The 19,412-nt window shown below is 38.8% G+C and overlaps 1 protein-coding gene across 1 annotated transcript in view; it reads left to right on the top strand.

Moving 5' to 3' along the window:
* Window positions 1-19,412, top strand: part of GAD1 (glutamate decarboxylase 1) — a 39,210-nt gene that overhangs the window by 14,635 nt on the left and 5,163 nt on the right. The window contains exons 6-17 of the mRNA XM_048309838.1: window positions 286-528; window positions 3,249-3,339; window positions 7,918-8,030; window positions 9,432-9,547; window positions 9,650-9,729; window positions 9,934-9,988; window positions 11,094-11,210; window positions 11,370-11,434; window positions 14,747-14,825; window positions 16,422-16,571; window positions 17,903-18,010; window positions 18,681-18,770. Coding sequence (XP_048165795.1) covers window positions 286-528; window positions 3,249-3,339; window positions 7,918-8,030; window positions 9,432-9,547; window positions 9,650-9,729; window positions 9,934-9,988; window positions 11,094-11,210; window positions 11,370-11,434; window positions 14,747-14,825; window positions 16,422-16,571; window positions 17,903-18,010; window positions 18,681-18,770 — 1,307 coding nt within the window. The remainder of the gene's footprint in view (window positions 1-285; window positions 529-3,248; window positions 3,340-7,917; window positions 8,031-9,431; window positions 9,548-9,649; window positions 9,730-9,933; window positions 9,989-11,093; window positions 11,211-11,369; window positions 11,435-14,746; window positions 14,826-16,421; window positions 16,572-17,902; window positions 18,011-18,680; window positions 18,771-19,412) is intronic.

The following is a 19,412-nucleotide window of genomic DNA, read 5'->3' as shown; positions in this document are numbered from 1 at the left end:
TTCGGGTACTTTTGGCCCACAGGAGGCAAGTGCCTCGCACCGCATAGCCTTAGCGTTGCAGGGCGTGCTCTGGGCCCGGGGCGTGTTGGAGGCACCTCTGCTGTTGCCGTGGGCGACCTAGGCTCGCCCTTCCCCACGGGGCGAGGGGGACCGGGAGCCTACCCCGCTGCAACTGGGCAGCACTGGGGACGCGGCTTCCAGGTCCTTGGAGCGCTGCGGGCAGCCGAGGCTGGTTCATCTCTTCTCTCTCCCAAAACAAGCGCTGACAGCTGGTTTGCCCCACAGATTTGTTGCCCTCCAAGAATGGTGAGGAGCAGACCATGCAGTTCCTGCTGGAGGTTGTGGACATCCTCCTCAACTACGTGAGGAAGACTTTTGACAGATCCACCAAAGTGCTGGACTTCCACCACCCGCACCAGCTCCTGGAGGGCATGGAGGGCTTCAACCTGGAACTTTCGGACAACCCTGAGTCCCTGGAGCAGATTCTGGTGGATTGTCGGGACACACTGAAATATGGAGTGAGGACAGGTAGGTTTTTGCACACTACTCTGTGGCGAGTCCCTCCTGGGACTTTTCTCAGACTCACGGTGAAGAGAGCCCACGGAGACAAGCCCACACCCTCTCTACGCCCGTGCCTGTGCCTCCCTGCAGGCTCGGCTCCAGGGCTGGCTTCGGGCGCTGGAAATGTCTCTGCTCAGAAACTTCAGTTATTGATGACCATCCGTCCCCGCCGGGTAGGGCTCAGTGCTGTTTATAGAGCACAGAAACAAGTTTTTAAGACGTAATCTTTTTCACTTGATGAAATGCGAGCTGTCTGTATCTCCGGGGAGCAATATCATTAGGTAAATTAGGGCATAAATGACACAGAATTTGCAATTTTTCTTTTTTATGTTCATCAAACGTTTAATGAAAAAGAGACTGAAATCCTAGGAATCATCAATAAAGGAACCCTGTGGATTTCAGCCCATTACCCAGGAGCCCTGCCCGTCCAGATCCTTCTGAATCAGACAGAAATCCCGGTTTGTAATCACTTCTTTTACTGGGTGAGCTGTAGCCAGGCTCTAGAGCAAGGTCAATGCTTTTTCAGGCTATTTGGCCTGAAATGTTTTACGTTGTATCCACAGAAATCTCGGCTGGCAACTAGCCCTGACTGCTGTACACACCCAAGCAGGTTAGGAACTGGAGCAGTTAACGGAGCGCCCCGAGTCTCCCCTCCCCGGCCTTGCTCCAGCGTTTCAGGGCTGCCGAGCTCTGCTCGGCCGGCTGCCCTTTTCGGCTCGGCTCGGCTCGGCTCGGCTCGGCTCGGCTCGGCTCCACCGCAGCGGGCGGCGGTCTCCCCGCAGAGCTGGAGCGGCGGGAGCTCAGACAGGGAGGCTGTTTCCCGGCGGTCTCTGGCTGGGCAGCTGCGAGCCATGGCTCCTCAAGGACGGGCCGCAGCTTTCTGCTGTGGTTAGTTTTGCAGCCGTGAAGACCCAACACAGTGTATTCAAGGAGCGAAATCTTGACAACAGATGTGGCCGGTAGCGTTTGGTCCTTTTCCCCATTTGCTTGGTGGTTTGATTGATTCAGGGGAGTCAGGAGCATACTTTGATTTTTGTACTCTTAATCAAAGGGGAGCGTGTTTCACTCCCAGACGCATGGGTTGTTGGCCAGAAGCTAAGTCAGAGTGGCTGCGCTCTGTGTGCTTGCACCATTACTCCGCTATTCATCGTGCCGGCATGTCGAGCAATCTCCTCCTCTCACCCCGACCTCCCCTGGAGCTTCTGTGGGACCAGCAGGACCTGTCCCCGGGACCTGAGAGGCAGGTATCTGACTAGACACAAGCTCTGTTCAAAGCGGTATATGGTGCAGCTATAAAGCTCGGATCGTCTGACTGCCTAGGACACGCATTCTCCTGCGGGTTGCTGGGGCTCGCATTCTCTCTCAAGGCGAAGCTCCCTTCAAAGTCACTGGGTCTGAATCTGCAGCCCAGCCTTAGGGGACCGCGGGCTCATTAGCAGCCATGGGAGGTCAGTGAAATGTCGTTTAAGATAACTTCCCAGTCCGTGTGTCCTGGAAAGGGACAGAAGTGCTGATTCGTAAAGCAAACAGCTAAGCCATGGTGGTATTTCTGGGCTCTAGCCCCGAGCCGTGGGTTCCCCGGGCGGGAACAGCCCGGGTGCGGCGCATCCTCCTCAGGAAGTGTCGCGATGTGGCAACGCCGGCAGGCTCACGCCTCCGAAAGATTTCTGATGACATCGCTCGGGGCAGAATCGCGTTTATTTCTTCATGTCAAAATACGCTGATGTTCCCAGTGTTGAACAAAATCCGACGTGACAGGGTCCCCCCAGGCGTTGAGAGCTGACCTCCCTTATAGGGGTGGGCTGTCCCCAGTGTGCTGTCTGCGTGTCCTTTCCCAGAGAGGGCTAAATCATGACACCTCCCACCTCCCCTCAACGCCTGTTATCAGCTGCTCTCAGTTTTCTTCTCTTCATGCTAGAAAAGTAGACGGGATTATTGCTTATGAAAGTCGTCAAAGCAACTTCGGCTGAAATACAGAAATGTGATTTATTTCGGTTCAATAGCAGACTCTGTTTAAGGAGGTGTATCCTAGCTTATAAACCAAGTGGGGAAAGGGCCCGAGCCGAGGCGCTCTAGTGGGGGTGGGGGGCCTCTCCCTCTGCTGCAGCGCGTCGTACCGCGCTGGGACATTCCCGGCGAGACCACGCGAAACGTCTCTCCCGCGTCCTTGTAGCTCGGGAAGACACTGGCTCCTCCGCACCCCTCTATCGGTCCTGCAGCTCCAGTTCAAGCACCTGAGCCTTCCTCTTTCTCCTTTCAAATGCAAATGGCCCCAGTACCTGGAGGTTGTTACTGCCAAGGCTGTGTCCCCCACCGTGTACTCCTCGCCCGAGTTTACAGCACGACCGAAGTCGGAAGGGGGCTCTGGGGATGGGCTAGCCCGAGCCTTTGAACAGGTCCTGGAGGTGTTTTACAGGCTCAGTTGGCTCTGAGGTTCTCTTTTAAATTTAAACGCAAATGATTCCACACAGAAGCTCCCATCCAAAGTAGTTTTTCAAGTTTGTAATAAGACATCCGTGAATGTTGGCTATCGGTCTCCCCACAAGCAGGACTTGCTTTGAAAACTTTGCTGTAAGTGTTCTGAGTGCAAATGTGTCATGTGTGTCAGAAAAGGTGGATGGTCTAAAATTGAAACCTGAGAGATACCAGTAAAGCTTGTTCTAAGGTGCTCTCAATTCTCTTCTCAGGTCATCCTCGCTTTTTCAATCAGCTGTCCACAGGACTGGACATTATTGGCTTGGCTGGGGAGTGGCTGACATCGACTGCTAATACAAACATGTAAGCAGTGTCTTTCACCGGTGTCTGTGACTGGTGCTTATACAGGCTGCCATGTATCGTGGTAGATTTGTATTGTCACAGACACGAATAATTTTCATTTTTAACTGATGAATGCTACATTTTCCAGAAAAGTGTCTCATGTCTTTGTTAATGTGTCAGTAATACAATGAAAATAGTTACATAAAACTGAACAGTTTTACATTTCTTATAAATAGAAATGCAAATATCTGAGAGGACATGGTAAGTAAAACATAATTATTCTGATATAATAACATGAAATTATTTTTCTTCTTTTGGACCAATCTTCTTTATATTTTTCTTTTTTTTTAGAGCTTTGTCTCTAGACGGAGCAATTCTCCAGCTAGCCACAGGTTAACACTAGAACACAAGATACGGAAAAATTTATTGTCCTCTCTCCTGTTGACTTCAGAGATAGCAGGCTTGAGGCAATACCTTCTGTTCATGTGCTAGTAAAGAAGTGGCTTCTGGGTAGCTTCAAAATGATTAAAAATGTAACACTGAAAAATAATTTTATGATAATGAAGGAATTAGTCTAAGATGAATAAAGTGTGTAAGTAAATAAATTGAAGTATAAAAAAGTAAAATTTAATATCTGAATGCATCAAATAAGAAACTTTTCCTAGTTTTTCTTGACCTTAAAGTTAATGAAAGCTAAATGTCAGCATAAGGTATTACAATGAAATTTTGCAAGAGAGTGCAATTAGTGAAAAAACCCCAAAACAACAACACTAAACAAAAACACACAAACAACAAGAAACCCCAAACCAACAACAACAACAACAACAACAAAAACCATCAAAAACCCCCAAACCTTCTAGTCAGTTTTTTAAAATATTTTGATTTCTCTATGTTAAAAAATGTGATCGGAGTCCAAATATCCAGCAGGAGGACTGCTCTCTTTTAGTCCTGTACTGAATGTGTTTTAGCTGTAAAGCTACTTCTCTTTTGGGTAGTTAGTTGCTAATTGTCATGACATAGGAAATGCATCTGCAGGTTGGAAAATGAACAATATTTTCTCTGGCCTATCTGTGAGTATATGGTTCATTAAATATAGCTGCTTACTAGCAGCTCTATGTAGATTAGGAGCTGTGCCTGTTTTGTGACATTAGCAATAAAATAAAATAAATACCTAAGGTGCTCCAGCCAAAACCAGCCTTTTCTTTGTAATAATCATCTCAATTAATTCTCTGCTTGCTAAAAATTTGTAGGAGGCATTTAGGTTTAAAAGCTGATCGAGAAGAAAATGCAGCAATATATATTTTAATTGTTAAACAAGCATTGCAAAGTGCTTTAAAGTGCTTTAAAGTGCTTCAAAGTACCTTTTTAGCAGCACAATTAAAAGTGAAAACAGTTCTGATCACATTTCTAAAAACACCTTTGCTTTAAGGTTTTTTCTCTGCAACAAGTACTTCAGTGTCACTTTTTCCAAGCCCTTTTGACTAACTTAGTTATCCCAGTTTAGCTATCCTTTTGTAATCAGTGAAATTACACATATCTGATAGGACATAAAAGAATTCACCTCTGTGGCAGACTGTGGCAGGATTAAGAAACATTGCCATCCTCCTTAATAACATTGTCCTCATTTATTCACTCCTCAAAGAGTAACTCTCTTTTAAATTGATGTTTTCCTTTGGTGTTTTTGAAAGTAAGTTGTTAAATAGCTAGTTTCTGATCCATTTTTGCTTTAAAAAAGAACATATATTGAAAATACTTCTCTGTGAGCATGAAAATGTAGCATCTATTTGTTAGTATGAGGCTTAATGTGCTTTTTTTTCAGCAAACCAAAATCAACATAGTGTGCTTGCAAATAACACAGTAATTGCAAGTAAGGTTAAAGCAAGATGTTTGTGAAATATGATTCAAAGGACTGTCAGAGAAGGTTATTCAAAATAGCCAGATGTCCTCTGCGAGATCTGGGGAACATATTATTTGTTTTGAGCAGTGTTCCAGCATACAAGAACAGGTTTTGACCTTTACCTAGAAACTGTTCTAACCTATTACAGCTACATAAGCACATAACACACAAGCAACAGTAACGCTGGATTATGGTAGGGAATGTTTTCCATTTGCCATTTTTTCTTTTCTATAGATAAACAATACTTGAAATATTTATGAACAATTAAAAATATGTGTTCTCTTTTGCAGATGAGTTTTGAGTAATCAAAACATCTGTACTCTCTTAAAATTTTAAATTATCATTAGGAAATATTACTTAAATGTCACTGTGAAGATAATATATAAAATTAAACATAATAAGCTTCCCACATTGACTTGGAAATAATGTATCAATGTGCTATTCATAGCTCAATCACTAGTCATGAGACCTTCAGCATGGAAATTTCAGAATTTCATTATTCATCCAGTTCTAGAGATCTGTAGTACAGGGCATTCTCTCATCATGCAGCAGCCAACTGAGTTTAAAAATAAATATTATCTGGAAGTTCTGTTTATGCCTGCTGTTAGCTGAGACAAGAGAATATATTGGTGTTTTCAGCATTATGCACATATGCTTATGAATAGAAAATTGATGTAAAATGCTCTGTGTTTATTCTCAGACTGCTTTTTACATACTGGCAAAAGGGAGAATGGGTATCTAGAGTAATTTGGTTTGATAAAGTGATTTGTCCTTTAGGTGAGAGCAGAATTAAGCCAGCACTGACTTCTACCAAAAAGACCTGTTAGTAAATTCTGTTAGTAAAGAGCTGATACTCATGACTGTTCTAGTTAATTCTCAGAAATGCCTGTAAAGGTTGTAACTATAGGAAAAATCTTATCAGAATTTTTTTATTAGGAGATTGATTTGAAGTTGGATGGTTCCTTTTAAGCCGAACATATTTTTTTGGTCTTACTGAATTTTTCAAAATAATTTAAGTTTAAAACAAGTAAGGTGGAGTGACCTTTAGCAAGATGTGATTTGTAAAATCATAGCCATCATCTAATATAGCTGCACTGGCTTTGTAATTTATAAACATCTGCTGTCTTTTATTTCTTGTCAGTTTTTGGAGACTCAGAAAACAACTTCAGAATAGAATAAATAAGTACTATTTTCTTTGTGTTTAAATATATTAAAAATTCAGTGTGTAATGTCTCAGGACAAAACTCAAAATGTGTCTAAGCTGGTGGGGAAAAAAGAATCACGTTGACTTCAATGTACCTGGTATTGAGCTACAGTGATCTATACACTGCCGAGTTTCTGTTGACTTCAGTTGATCATTCTGCCTAAATAAAGACTGGAATATATTCTAGACTTGCCGTGCTTAAAAACAAAGCAAGCCCAAAACACTGTTAGCAGATGCTGGTGTATTAATTTTGTCTATTTGTAAATACTGGCAGCAAGCAAACTACAGACCAGTGTTCAACTGTCTCTGGCAGTTCAAATGATAATAAAAGCAAAATAAGTAGTATTTTGGCTTCTGAAAATATCAATCACAGTAACTAAACAAGTTACAAATTTTTAATCTTAAGGGAATGTTTTAAAAATTATGGTGGTGTTTCTCTGATGGACTAAGGACACATAAAAGTCTGAAGAAAATGTTAACAGCGTAAGTAACCACTGTAGCTGTAAATAAAAGACAAGTTTTTTCAGACACTTGTTCCCTTCTTAGTATCATGTCTCGTTCAAGTTTGCTGTACCTCTTCTCAAAATATCCTATTAGTATTAGAGAGACAACACATATGTTTTAATGAAATTATTCAAGTGGAGGACATCAGTCAAATCCAAAGTGTCAGGATGTCATACTCATATAGATTCCTTTGGAAATCACAGGTTGAATTTTTCATTTCTCTCTGCTTCCTTTTCCCCCTTACTTATTTTTTCTCCCCAAGCACAACAAGCAGAGTTTGTTTACAGCAGCAGTAATTTATCCATGTACCTTGATCACCAAAAATAGTTGTATGGTTGTCAGTTTCCATCCACGTATCTGACGCTGACATCAGGGCATGCCAGGATATGTAATGTTTTTTGCCCTCATGAAGTGGATACAATAGCTGACTGCTGACTTGGTTTTGGTAATTGGTAATTAGAAAATCATCATTTGTAATTACTCTTGACAGTTATTGATCACATTGTATTGTAGAAGTAAGTTGTCCTTGGAGATCCTCAACAGAATAAATCCACATAATTAATTATATTTAGACTTTGAAACCCTAGCTCAATACTTCTAATTATGGTTTTGTTTAGCTCAGTGAAGTTCACTGTTTTCACAAGAATTTAGGAGTATGTTATTCCACAAGTGTGGAATTGGCACTTTCGGCAACAATTGTTTTACAGGACAATATTGTGCAGAAGTCAGCAGTGCTATGATGGTGAATATTATGTCTTACATCCACTATATAGAAAGCTGAGAATAACTAATACTGCAGGGTTTATTCACCAATATTTCCAATACTGTCTTCCCAAGGATTTTTGCTTGGGTAAAGGTTCAGGATCAGAACCTCAATTTACAGGAAAACTTCTAGAAACCTTGAGTATTTTAACAAAGAATCACAGACTGGGAATTTATGTGTTTTTAGAATCTGTATCTGATTTCGTTTCTTTACGTTGCTTTATCCATGCAGGTTTACCTATGAAATTGCCCCTGTTTTTGTCCTCATGGAACAAATAACACTCCGAAAGATGAGGGAGATTATTGGATGGTCAAATAAAGATGGTGATGGAATATTCTCACCTGGTGAGTTTTTCTTCTCTATTTTGGTGGTTTGACTAAAACTTCAAAAGTTAAAATAAACATAGGCTGTGTCTAAATATTCACACTATCTGCAACACAAAGCAAGGAGTCAGATATTTAGAAGTAGGAATGCTTTGTTTAAACATCCCACAGAAAACCTGGGATGAAAAATTATCTTTGTGTATGGCTATATACTGTGGCTGGTCAGCATTTAAAACTTGACTACGGGCTCTGGTGCATAGTTAGGCATTTAAACACCTCATTTGTGCTCATTTCTGGAGGTGCTGAGCAACTACAGCTTCTGTTGACTAAAAGTTGTTGAAAATCATGTACTGATTTCTTTGGTGCTCAGTGAGGATTTGGGCTTACTGTCAGGAAAAGGTTGTGATTGTCTGTCACTTTCTGGGACACATTATCTGGGATGTAATCTGATTGGATTCACAAGTATGATTCCAGTGTAAAGACCAAGACAAAGTGTCTTCCCATGCAAGTAACATAAAGGCAATGAGCAGTGACAGAAATGACTGATGATAAACCACGTGAAGGTCCTTGGCCAACGTGGACAATGTGGGTCCCCAGCAGAACTCTTCTGGATTTGGCATGAGGAAACACCATCCTGTTACAGACCATAAAGGACAACACCACCTCCTTTTGGAGCAGCCCACAAAAAGTGCACACTTGCTTGCTCTCAAGTCCTATCTGCTAGAAAAATACAGGTCTTTCTGTGTTCTTGTCAATGAAAAAACTTTAGGGGAAGAGGTTGTCCTAGACAGGTGAGCTTGATCTTATTAAAGCTTGAGGCCTGCACCAAAGAACTGAGTTAATTTTTAACTCAGGGTCTTTTTAGCAGCAAACCAAGAGAAATAGGTGCTTTCCCTCAATTCAAATTCTTCAAAAGTAAGTGTCAAAATAGATTAGCTAAATCATAGCCTGTGAAGATCCTCTTTCCCATAATTGACTGTGAGGGAGTTTAGAAGAAGTAGCTCAGATGTAGAAATCTACACTTAAGCATCTACTTCTATGTCTACAGTAAGATGAGATAAATACACCCAATATGTGACATTTCTTCAGTCTCAGACAAGTTAATAAATTCCTGTTGTTCTTGCTAACAAGAGGTTATCATGGAAAAGTAGCATAATGAAAGCTGAACTTTTTAGGAATGTGTTACAAAATGATAGAAAGTGAAAGAGATGGCATTTAGGAAATTCTGGTTATCACTCTGGCTTTCTAGAGAGTCTGTCCTATGCTGTTTAGACAGATGCCTGTGCATTTCAGAGAAATATTTTCTCATAGTTCGCTGCCACTTCCACTGCATTATGCAAATGAAACTTGTATGTCTTTGGTATAATACATATTTTTTTTCATTATCACTATTTTATTATTCATTTATGTATTCATTCACAGGAGGAGCGATCTCCAACATGTACAGCATAATGGCTGCACGCTACAAGTATTTCCCTGAAGTTAAAACCAAAGGCATGGCTGCAATCCCTAAACTGGTTCTCTTTACCTCAGAGCATGTGAGCTTAATACACTGCTAATTCTTAATTTACTGATATATGTAGTGAAAATGCTTCCTCATTAAACAACCACTTCATTTCACATTCATATGTTTGCTGCAGAGTCACTACTCAATAAAGAAAGCTGGAGCTGCGCTTGGATTTGGAACAGACAATGTTATTTTGATAAAATGCAATGAAAGGTAGGATGAATACTAAAGTTTTGATAGATTAAATGTGTTCATCTGTTAAATTTGTTTTATTGTGTTTAAGGACTGATTCAGTGTAGTGTGTCAAGTTGCTAATGGCCTGTTGAGAAAATCCTATTAAATTATTTCAACTGCAGCTATTATTTCCATATACATTCTTTAATTTGCTTTGTCTTTCTGTTTCTGCGATAATTACAGAGGCAAAATAATACCAGCTGATTTGGAGGCAAAAATTCTGGAAGCAAAAGAAAAGGTTTGTGGTTTTAAGAATTAGTGCTTAAATGCTTGGCTTAGTAAAATTGATTCTTCCTTTGAAATCTGAGTGTTGACATTAAAGAGAACATTATAATGATATAAATATAACAACAGTGTTTTTACATGCTTAAATATACATTCATGTATTGTTTACAGAATTATCTATATGTGTTGGTAAGATTCCCATTTTCTGTTTCAAAGAAAAATATTTTAAACTCTTGAACCACAATTGTACTTCACAACTTTTAAAAAAACTTCCTGCTTGGAAATACGTGGAAAAAAGCATGAAAACATAAAATCAAAGCTAGTTCTATCTAAACTTTTAAGTTTGGCCAAAGCCATAAAAAATTGTATAGAACCCTTAAAAAATCCTATAGATTTCATGTAGGTAGCATGTATATTTGTTAAATATAGGCAGTAAGCTTAATTTTTAGGCATTAATTGCTATTTCTTGAATCAATGCAATGGAAAAACCCACGGATTTTGTATAAAACAACCAAAGAGCAATCAAGATTTTTTAAAAAAAAAATTTCTTAACTTCTTTATATTTGGGCACTCTATGAAATAGCAGTTCACATGTATTTCATCTAGTTCAAAGTTGTCTCTCTTTGATCTGATAATTCCTCATTTATTGCTGTTGTTTTAGACTGCTTTGTTGTACTTTGTTCTGTTAATTTGTAGGTAAAGACTAAAGGAACAATTTCAAGCCTTCAAATTGCAGCTTACAAATCACATTTAATTAATTTTTGTTTATACTGCTGTAAAAGTCCCAAATTTACTTGACTATTGCTCATCCTCTACTACATTGAATCTCCTCACTGAAAGAGATCAGACAAAATAATATTATTTTTCTTCTAACCAGTTAATTTTGTGAAGTTACAAGAAAATAAAGAAAATAAAAAGAGTTTGTTCTTACCATGTATATGATTAGTTAGTTTCTAATGTTGCTTGTGTGTGCCTTTCACATGGGAAGAAAAGCATTTTTAGGTTAGAAAATGAGATAAAGTTTCTGGAATTATTTTACTTTTCTTTTTTTTTCCCTTTCCTTTTTTTTTTCTGAAAGTGTTTTCAATTTATATTTAATATTTTAATTTTTATTGTAGGGATATGTTCCTCTTTTTGTAAATGCAACTGCAGGCACGACAGTATATGGAGCCTTTGATCCAATACAGGAGATTGCAGATATATGTGAAAAATACAACCTCTGGCTCCATGTAGATGTAAGTAACTAAAAAAGTGCTGCTATTCAGGCAAAAGAGGATCTTAGTTTACACACATTTTTCCTTGAATTAAAATACTTATTACTAGATCCTGAGTTAACTAAAATCTGTTGAGCTTTTTCAAAGAAATGACTCTTTTCTTTTTTCTGTCTCCTCCAGGCTGCCTGGGGAGGTGGACTCTTAATGTCCCGAAAGCACCGTCATAAATTGAATGGAATAGAAAGGTACTACACAGTGCTTATTTGTAATACTTTTATTCAAGTACTTTCATAAGGTACACGACACTTCAAAAATTTATGAAAATATTACTTTGCTACATTAAGGAGGTTAAACACTAAATTAAACAATAGCAAGACAGATGGTAAAGGTTCAGACTAGAGAGATCGAAACAATACTACAGAAGAAATCAGTGATGTACCATTGAGTGAGAGGAAGTTTTCAGGAAATTTGAAGAAAGACAAGGATATTACTCGGCAAAAAGGAAGGGAAATTGTTCTATGCATAGCTTTGAAAGGATCATAAGTCTGGGAATGGATGGAGAAGGATTTGAAGAAGAAAAATGAAGTGTGGGAGCTAGACAATCTCTGAAATGTAGGGCTTTGAGAATAGCAGTGATAAATGAGGGATCCAGGGAAAGTGAGCATGAATACCCACAGTGGGAATTTGTAGAGGTTCTCTCCTGAAAGACGTATGCAGTGCTTCCAGAAAATAAAGAGTACATGTTCATGAGTGTTCTGTAAATGGAACATATATATATGCTTAGTCTTATATTGCTCTTATTTATATATAAACACACACACAAAAATAGATAGGTGCATAGAACAGAGAGGAGGTAGAGGCTGAATTAGCAGCAATTTTCAGGGGCAAGTTTCAGTACCTGTAAGTCTGGAAAGGACTATGATAGACAGAGCTGCTACACTTCTGCTGTACTAGGGAGAAGAGTGAGGTTATTTACAGAGAGGTCAGAAAGGGTCACAGATGCTCATCTGTCTCAGAGGTGTCTCAGGGCACAGGGGCATGTGTGTAGGTGCCATGTGGGGATAACATGAAACAAGCTGGAAGCTCTTGTAGAGGTCAGAGTGAAGTCTGTAGAAAAGAGCATGTGTGTGGCCCCAGGTGCATAAGCCAGGTTACAAAGATGCCCACTGAGACCAGGAGCCAGCCTTTGATACAGCCAAATTTAAAAAGGCAAAGCATTTGTGTTAGTAGTGACGGCAGAGTGAAAGTGTGACCCTCCCACTGGTCCTTACAATTTCGACTCAGGAGTCATTCCAGGCATAGTCTTTGGCCCAGTTGTTCCCATATCCAACGATGACAAGTCTGTACAAGATGCTATATTTATAATCCCATGGGTGTGTTTGTCCCTAGATGTCCTCTGAGAGCGCTCTACCATAAAATGGTGCCCATCTGAAACAAATCAGAAAAGCAATGAAGAATCAGAAACTTAACTTTAGATCTTCTCCATCATTGCGGATATCAGCCATCAGGGAAGCAAAAAATATTTGAAGCAAGCTCTACCCATGTGCTTTTAAATTAGCACCAAATTGCTTCCTTGAATCGGCCATGCTGAATATGGGCACCGTGTAAAGATGTAAAATGAGTACAGTAAGCAATGCTCTTCCTTAGGGAAAACAAACTATCCTAGGTTCGGTCATGTCATACAGTAAGTGAAGAATAAGTACAAGATCAAGGATAGTGTATGGAAGGACTGGCAGCAAAACCACATGGACCCTTCTGTCACAGGGACATCAGTGTGTGGCGTGAGGTACTTTGAAGTAGCAGAACGCTATCAACCTTTGCCCAGTCCAAGTTGCTTGTGACTCATAGCAACATATCTAGTATTAAGTCAGCATGGCAAAATAATTTTGTTAAGCTACAGAGGTTTGGTCACAGGAGTTTGGCACACCCCTTTTGACCTGAGGTCAACCCAGAGGTGCTAATTAAGGCCACAATTTTAAGCAAATATAGAAAGCAACAGGCCATGAAGCATGAAATTATTTCTTTCCTAGTCAGCTATACAGATCTTCAAACATGGGATGAGGCCCACGTGTACTGTGTAATTGCCTGTCACCAGCCCCAGCTGGGGTCTGTTGCTAACACTCAGGTCGTACTTGGCTTGCTCAGAGACACTGCCATGGAGGACTGGCATGGTGCCATGGTACAGAGCTGGGATTGCCTGTGGTAGGATAGCCTCTGGCTGGGTGGCTGCACTGAGGAGAGAGTGACAGCTTCATGTTAAAATAAACCCAATGCTCCTTGTAAGGAATGACTTTAAATTGCCTCTGTTTGAAACCCTGAAAGTTAAATGAATGTGCTTAACTGAAGGCATGGTGTTTTAAAAAGGAAGTAAGTTGTTATATAAATTCCTTTTTCCTGACTGCTCCATCTGAACTATTAGTGCAGTTTTTCTATAAGAAAAACTAAGCCTCTTAAGTCTGAACTATTTATCTGCTGGTTTCCACTGCATAAGCAGCCGATTTTAGCTCCCCAGGTACAGCACAGGCTGCTCTCTTTCAGCTGAGGGCTGTTACAGTCTAACCTAGCACACACAGGAATTGTATCTAGAAATCAGTGGTCCTCAGACTGGGGTGAAGACATCACTGTGTTGCTCAGAACAGAGAAACTGTGGTTGTGCCCGTGTCCTCTGAGAGCAGGGTGTAGAAGAGGAGGAAATATCTTTTAATTTTCTTTCAACCACATTGCAAAAACACATGCATAGTCTGTGAAATACAATTATGCACTTTGCTTCTCTGGAACACGCAGTGAATCAAGGGGACATTTGGTAATTAATTACTTAGGGTGAAAAGGTCAATGGATGTGAAATGTTGGCACATTTATTTCACTGTCACCATTAAACTGTCTAGGATAGTATGTTAAAATACAGAACATCTGTTTGACTTGTAAATCAGGTGATCTTGTGCATTCACTTGTGTTTATATGTAAGAAGTTTTAAGCTCTACAGACAGAATGGTAGGATATGATGTAAAGCTTCAGAGCCTTTTAACAGTCCATGGGCTTGAAAAGCAAGGGCTGTGGCTCTAACTGGGAAAGCAGGTAAGCATGCAGAGGATCTTCATTTCCTTTCTATTTTTCCAGCAGCTGTTTAGTAAAGAACTCTATTCTCCCACAACCCACATTAGTCCCTTAATTCTCTGAAATTTGCTTTCCCAGTCAGTACCTTGAATTGGTAGAACATATCGAACTGGTTTTGTTATTTTTATTAGTGCTATTTCTAGAAGAGGACTCTTCTGGGGATGATGTTACTGTATCAGCTAATCAGTCTGATACTAATTAGCTGGTATTAGTAATAATATAAACTAATCACAAATCTGACATTGCAACGTTAACACGAAAAACATTCCTTTCCTGGACCGCATAGCTGGGAAAGAAGACACTTAAGACAGTAATAATATCCATAGTGATATCATCATAGTCAAAACTCCATATATTTCCAGCTGAAAGCAGAAAATGAAGGTGACTGCTTCAGATTAAGTTTCTGTTTTCCAGACCTATCTGAATGTGTAATTTTTTTGCAGAGCCAACTCAGTCACTTGGAATCCACACAAGATGATGGGAGTGTTGTTACAATGTTCTGCCATACTTGTCCGGGAGAAGGTCTGCCTTATATTTAATAATTAAACGTTAAAAAAAATAGTAAATATCAAGCCCTAATTTTAAGAGGGTAATGCAAAATATGTTTAATTTCAAAACTTCTTTTGGAAGGAATAATTGTGTGGATTTACACTGTGTTTTGGAAGTTGTTTTATCTGTCCTGGGGTTTTCGGCATTTTTTGTTAAAGTTGTAGACAACATGGGTCAGATCCTCACCTGTTGGATCTGTGCATGTTCTAATAACAACAATAGAGCCATGCTAATGTACTTCATTGGAGCACCTGCCCCACTGTTTCTATGATATACCGAACATACACCCTCAGTCTTAGTACTTGGTTACAGTCTAAACTGCTTAAATAAGAAGCAAGTTTTTCACCTTACACAGTGGTTTAGAAGTTTCTCAGTTCTGTTGAAAAGAAAACATGCTGCTTTTATTATGACTCTGTATTTTTGGGGCTGTCATCTAGATTCTTTGTTGTCATCAATGAAAGCAAAACCAGTGTCTTGTTTCTTCTAAGCAATACAAATTTTTATTAAATTATAAAAATGAAAGTCGTATCATCTGTGGATAGAACTAATGATATCATCTACTAATCTCTTGTATGCCAATTGCTACTAGAAGCGCTTAGTTGAAGAAGTAATCCCTGTGTATAGAACTGGGATGGAAGTGTTATAAGTTGCAGCCCTAGGTCTGCCATTGCTCTTCCAGTTGATCCATCTCTGTATTTAGGACTGCAGCATTTATTTCCCTTTGTAAAATGCATCTATCGGAGGGAAGCACGAGCCTTTGTTTAGTGGCATATATGCTTATTGTGCCAACTATCGCAGGATTTTGGCAAGAGTTTTTTTATCTCTATATGAGAACTTTGGTAGGTGTTTTTGTATTTATCAGACACACTGGTGTCTTCAAGTTTCTTGCAAAAAACCCAAATAAGCTGTAGAGGAAATGCAAACTGTTTTAGAAATGTCACGTGTTAGACTGCTGCCTAACATACAGGAATTTTCTCCTGTGTTTCCACCAGACATTTTAACCAGTAGTCCATAGATTTCTATTGGTCTGTAAACCATATTTATTTATGAGCAAAAAATGTCTAGTTTATGTCATTTGTGCTTACACTTATCACTAGTGTTAAGTGTCATAAAGCTGAACAACATACAAAGTTTAAACCTTCAATTAAGTTTTTTCACTTCATTTTGTGTCGCCATCTGTTGCACTGAGAGACCACAGCTTCATTCTAGTGTGTAATTTAACAAATCAGAAATTTAAGCATTAAGAACATGGGCCTTACAAATTGAAGTGGGTAAAGCTAATATCACAAAATAAGTATCCAAATTAATCTGAGGATGTTTTCTCAGGGGGAGTGTGTTTGTGTCTGTAAAACCATATGACTACTCAGAGACTTCTAAGAGAACCACCTTAGGTTATGAACTTAATTTTGTGGCTCAGGTTTACAAAACAAGGTCAGTGTAACATGTCCCATCAAAGAACATTTCTTCTGTACATGTTTGAAATACATTTTTATACATTATTAATGTATACATTTTCTCAATGCACATATGCCAGGTAAGTCATACAAGTGTATGTGTTTTTCATTATAGGGTATCCTTCAAGGCTGCAATCAAATGTGTGCAGGCTATCTCTTCCAGCCAGACAAACAGTATGATGTCTCCTATGACACTGGAGATAAGGCAATACAGTGTGGTCGACATGTGGACATTTTTAAATTCTGGTTGATGTGGAAAGCAAAGGTAAATAACAAGAGTTTAGCTCAAAAACCAGAAATTAATTAATTTAATTTCTAAGTGTCATGTAATAGAATATTTTAGCATAAATGTTTGTGTAATTACAATCTCTAAACACACAAGTATCCACGTATTAACTCAGAGAAGATCTATGTGAATTGTAGAACAGTGCTAACTGTCAGTAAATTCAGATGCCAATTAGAAGAAAAGTTTAAGTCACTAGATGAGTCCTGAAGAAAAACCATTGAGGGCAGGGTACCAAAATGGTCTCTTGCTGTGATGCTCTACACTTGCATATGTATTTTATGAAAAGTATGCTACTTTTAGTAGCAGCAGAGTAGCCTTGATTACTTACAAGGGTCCTTTGATCATTATATTTCAATGCATAGATTTTATAAGCAACTTGGAAAACAAAGCCTTTTCCTAGGAAGCTTTGCCCAAGTGACAATTCCACAGCTGATTGCCTGGTACTACTCTGGTATGCCTGGATGGCTGAAATTAAGCATGGGTTTATGTCCAGGCTTACATGTTCACAAGATGAGGGTTTATGTAGTCAAGAAAACACATTTCATTTTTATTGCTTTATCTGCAGTCATCTCATTTCTATTATTCTTGCTCTTCTGCTGGCAAAATGGGAATTCAGTTGGGTAACCTGTCCACAGCCTAATTTTTTATATAGAATTGATATTAAATCTAATGATAGACTCCAAAATCATAAAACAATTTTCACTTTGGGAGAAAATACTTGCTTTTTCATTCATGTGCAAAGTGTACTTAAAAAAACCCCAGCTATTTATTATCAACATTCATATACTTTTTCTGGGATTATGATCTTGACAAGATATCAGTGGGTAGGCAAGCGACTTCTAGTAAACATATTGCAGGCTTTTACTTCCTGACTTAAATTCACATTTCTTGCAAACTGCTCAGAGGAAATAAATTACTTCCCAATTCTTATCCTTTCAAGTGAGTTCCCATTCCAAGTTTCTGGTGTTTCAGCAGCAGCTGTGAAGCCAAGACTTAATATCCATAATATTTTTGGAAACTGGAAAAAAACACAATAGACCTAAAATAATATACTAAAAATAGTGAAAGCACTTGTTATTTTCATAATAAATTCTCTTAAAATGAGACAAAACCAAATAGTGACTTACAATTCAGCCATCTTTATCCACTTTTTTAGTGTTGATTAATGCTACTTTTAAGTTACAAGAAATAATACTGCTAAATGTTTTCTGCCTGAAAATATTTAAGAGTGAAACCTGTCTGAAAAGGTGATTGCATTGGAGCAGAAAAAAATTACCATCTAATTAATACTTACTTTCTTATTAAAACAGGGTACAGTAGGATTTGAAAATCAGATCAATAAATGCCTGGAGCTGGCAGAATATCTCTATACTAAAATAAAAAACAGAGAAGAATTTGAGATGGTTTTTGAAGGGGAGGTAAGTTTGATTTCACGTACGTATGACCCAAATCTGTCTTCATGCTTGTCACAGTTCTTCAAGACAGCTATGCAAAACTGCTCTGATTTTCTAAAGAACTACATGACTATTGGCATCTGGGCAGTTTTTTTGTCAAATACATGTGGTTTTGTACCATAAATGTCAGATTTATCTCCTCCTCTTCTGCAGAGACCTTCTCAGTTTAGGGCATGAAGATTACCTTAACGCAACCTACTCATGCTGAGATTATTACGTACATAACTGAGAATCTGCTATTTTGGCTGCATATTCTGTTGCTAGTGCCACTACATAAACATTTGGGTGATAGTATAAACTTCATTTCTCCATTTACTAAGAAAAGGAAAATTGGGTTGCCCTTGCTGTGATCCTGAAAAACCGTTACTCATGAAACTGCAAAAAGGTGCAAGCATTTGCACTTCATTAACGCCCTAAATATTGTAAATGGGACAATTTATAGGGAAGCTAAGGCAGCAGAGGCAAGCAGCAGTACTGCAATCCATTTCTTTCTATTTAACATGCAGGACTAGGAAAGTTAATACTATATTTTGTCTTTCATGTCTGTGATAAAATATGTTACAGACTAGTATTTAGTGTGGGACTGATCTGTATTGGTTTTTTAATTGATGTGTATGTTTGGTTCTTTTTGCAGCCAGAGCATACAAATGTATGTTTTTGGTATATTCCTCCAAGTCTCAGGGGCATGCCAGACTCTGATGAGAGAAGAGAAAAGTTGCACAGGGTAAGTATTTTTGGTTAAATGTAAAAAGATAGTCTACTCTTCCAACTCAAAATTTATTATTCATTAAAATAATACATCTATGTGTTGACACATATTCCAAATTTGGAGACATCAGTTCTCCATTGCTTTTTGTGACCTTGATATTTGTTCACTTTTGTCTTCTATTTATATTGATGCTGTAGTAATGTTTTCCCTATGGAACCAGATTCCGAACATATTCAGTTATCCTTTGGTTTGGATCACTTTTGTGCTTACAAGTGTTAGGAGCCTTCAGAAAGTAGCTAGGCCTACAGACTTGCAGTCTTCTTTGGGTAGGACAGCTTATCAGCAAGAGAAACAGAAGGGTAATTATTTAAAAATGCTTGGACAGGTAAAGGATGTGAAAACCTCTAAGTTCCTTCTCAGGTATTTATTTTGATTTTAAATGCCAATGCATGAATGCATTTCAGTGAAAATGAATACCCTTTGGAGGACTTTGGGATAAATTTATTTGAAGTGGGAAGAGGGAAGTTAAGGCATCATAGAAGCATCACCAGAAAAGATATTATGTTACTTAGGACTCGAGAGAAGAAAAATACATCAATTTTGTAGTAGTGTTTTAGACAGAAGTGGAACAAAATAAATTCAAGAGACAAAAGAATG

Source organism: Corvus hawaiiensis, chromosome 7 (assembly GCF_020740725.1).
Source record: "Corvus hawaiiensis isolate bCorHaw1 chromosome 7, bCorHaw1.pri.cur, whole genome shotgun sequence".
Taxonomy (NCBI): Eukaryota; Metazoa; Chordata; class Aves; order Passeriformes; family Corvidae; genus Corvus; species Corvus hawaiiensis.
This window is presented reverse-complemented; position numbering and strand designations above follow the sequence as displayed.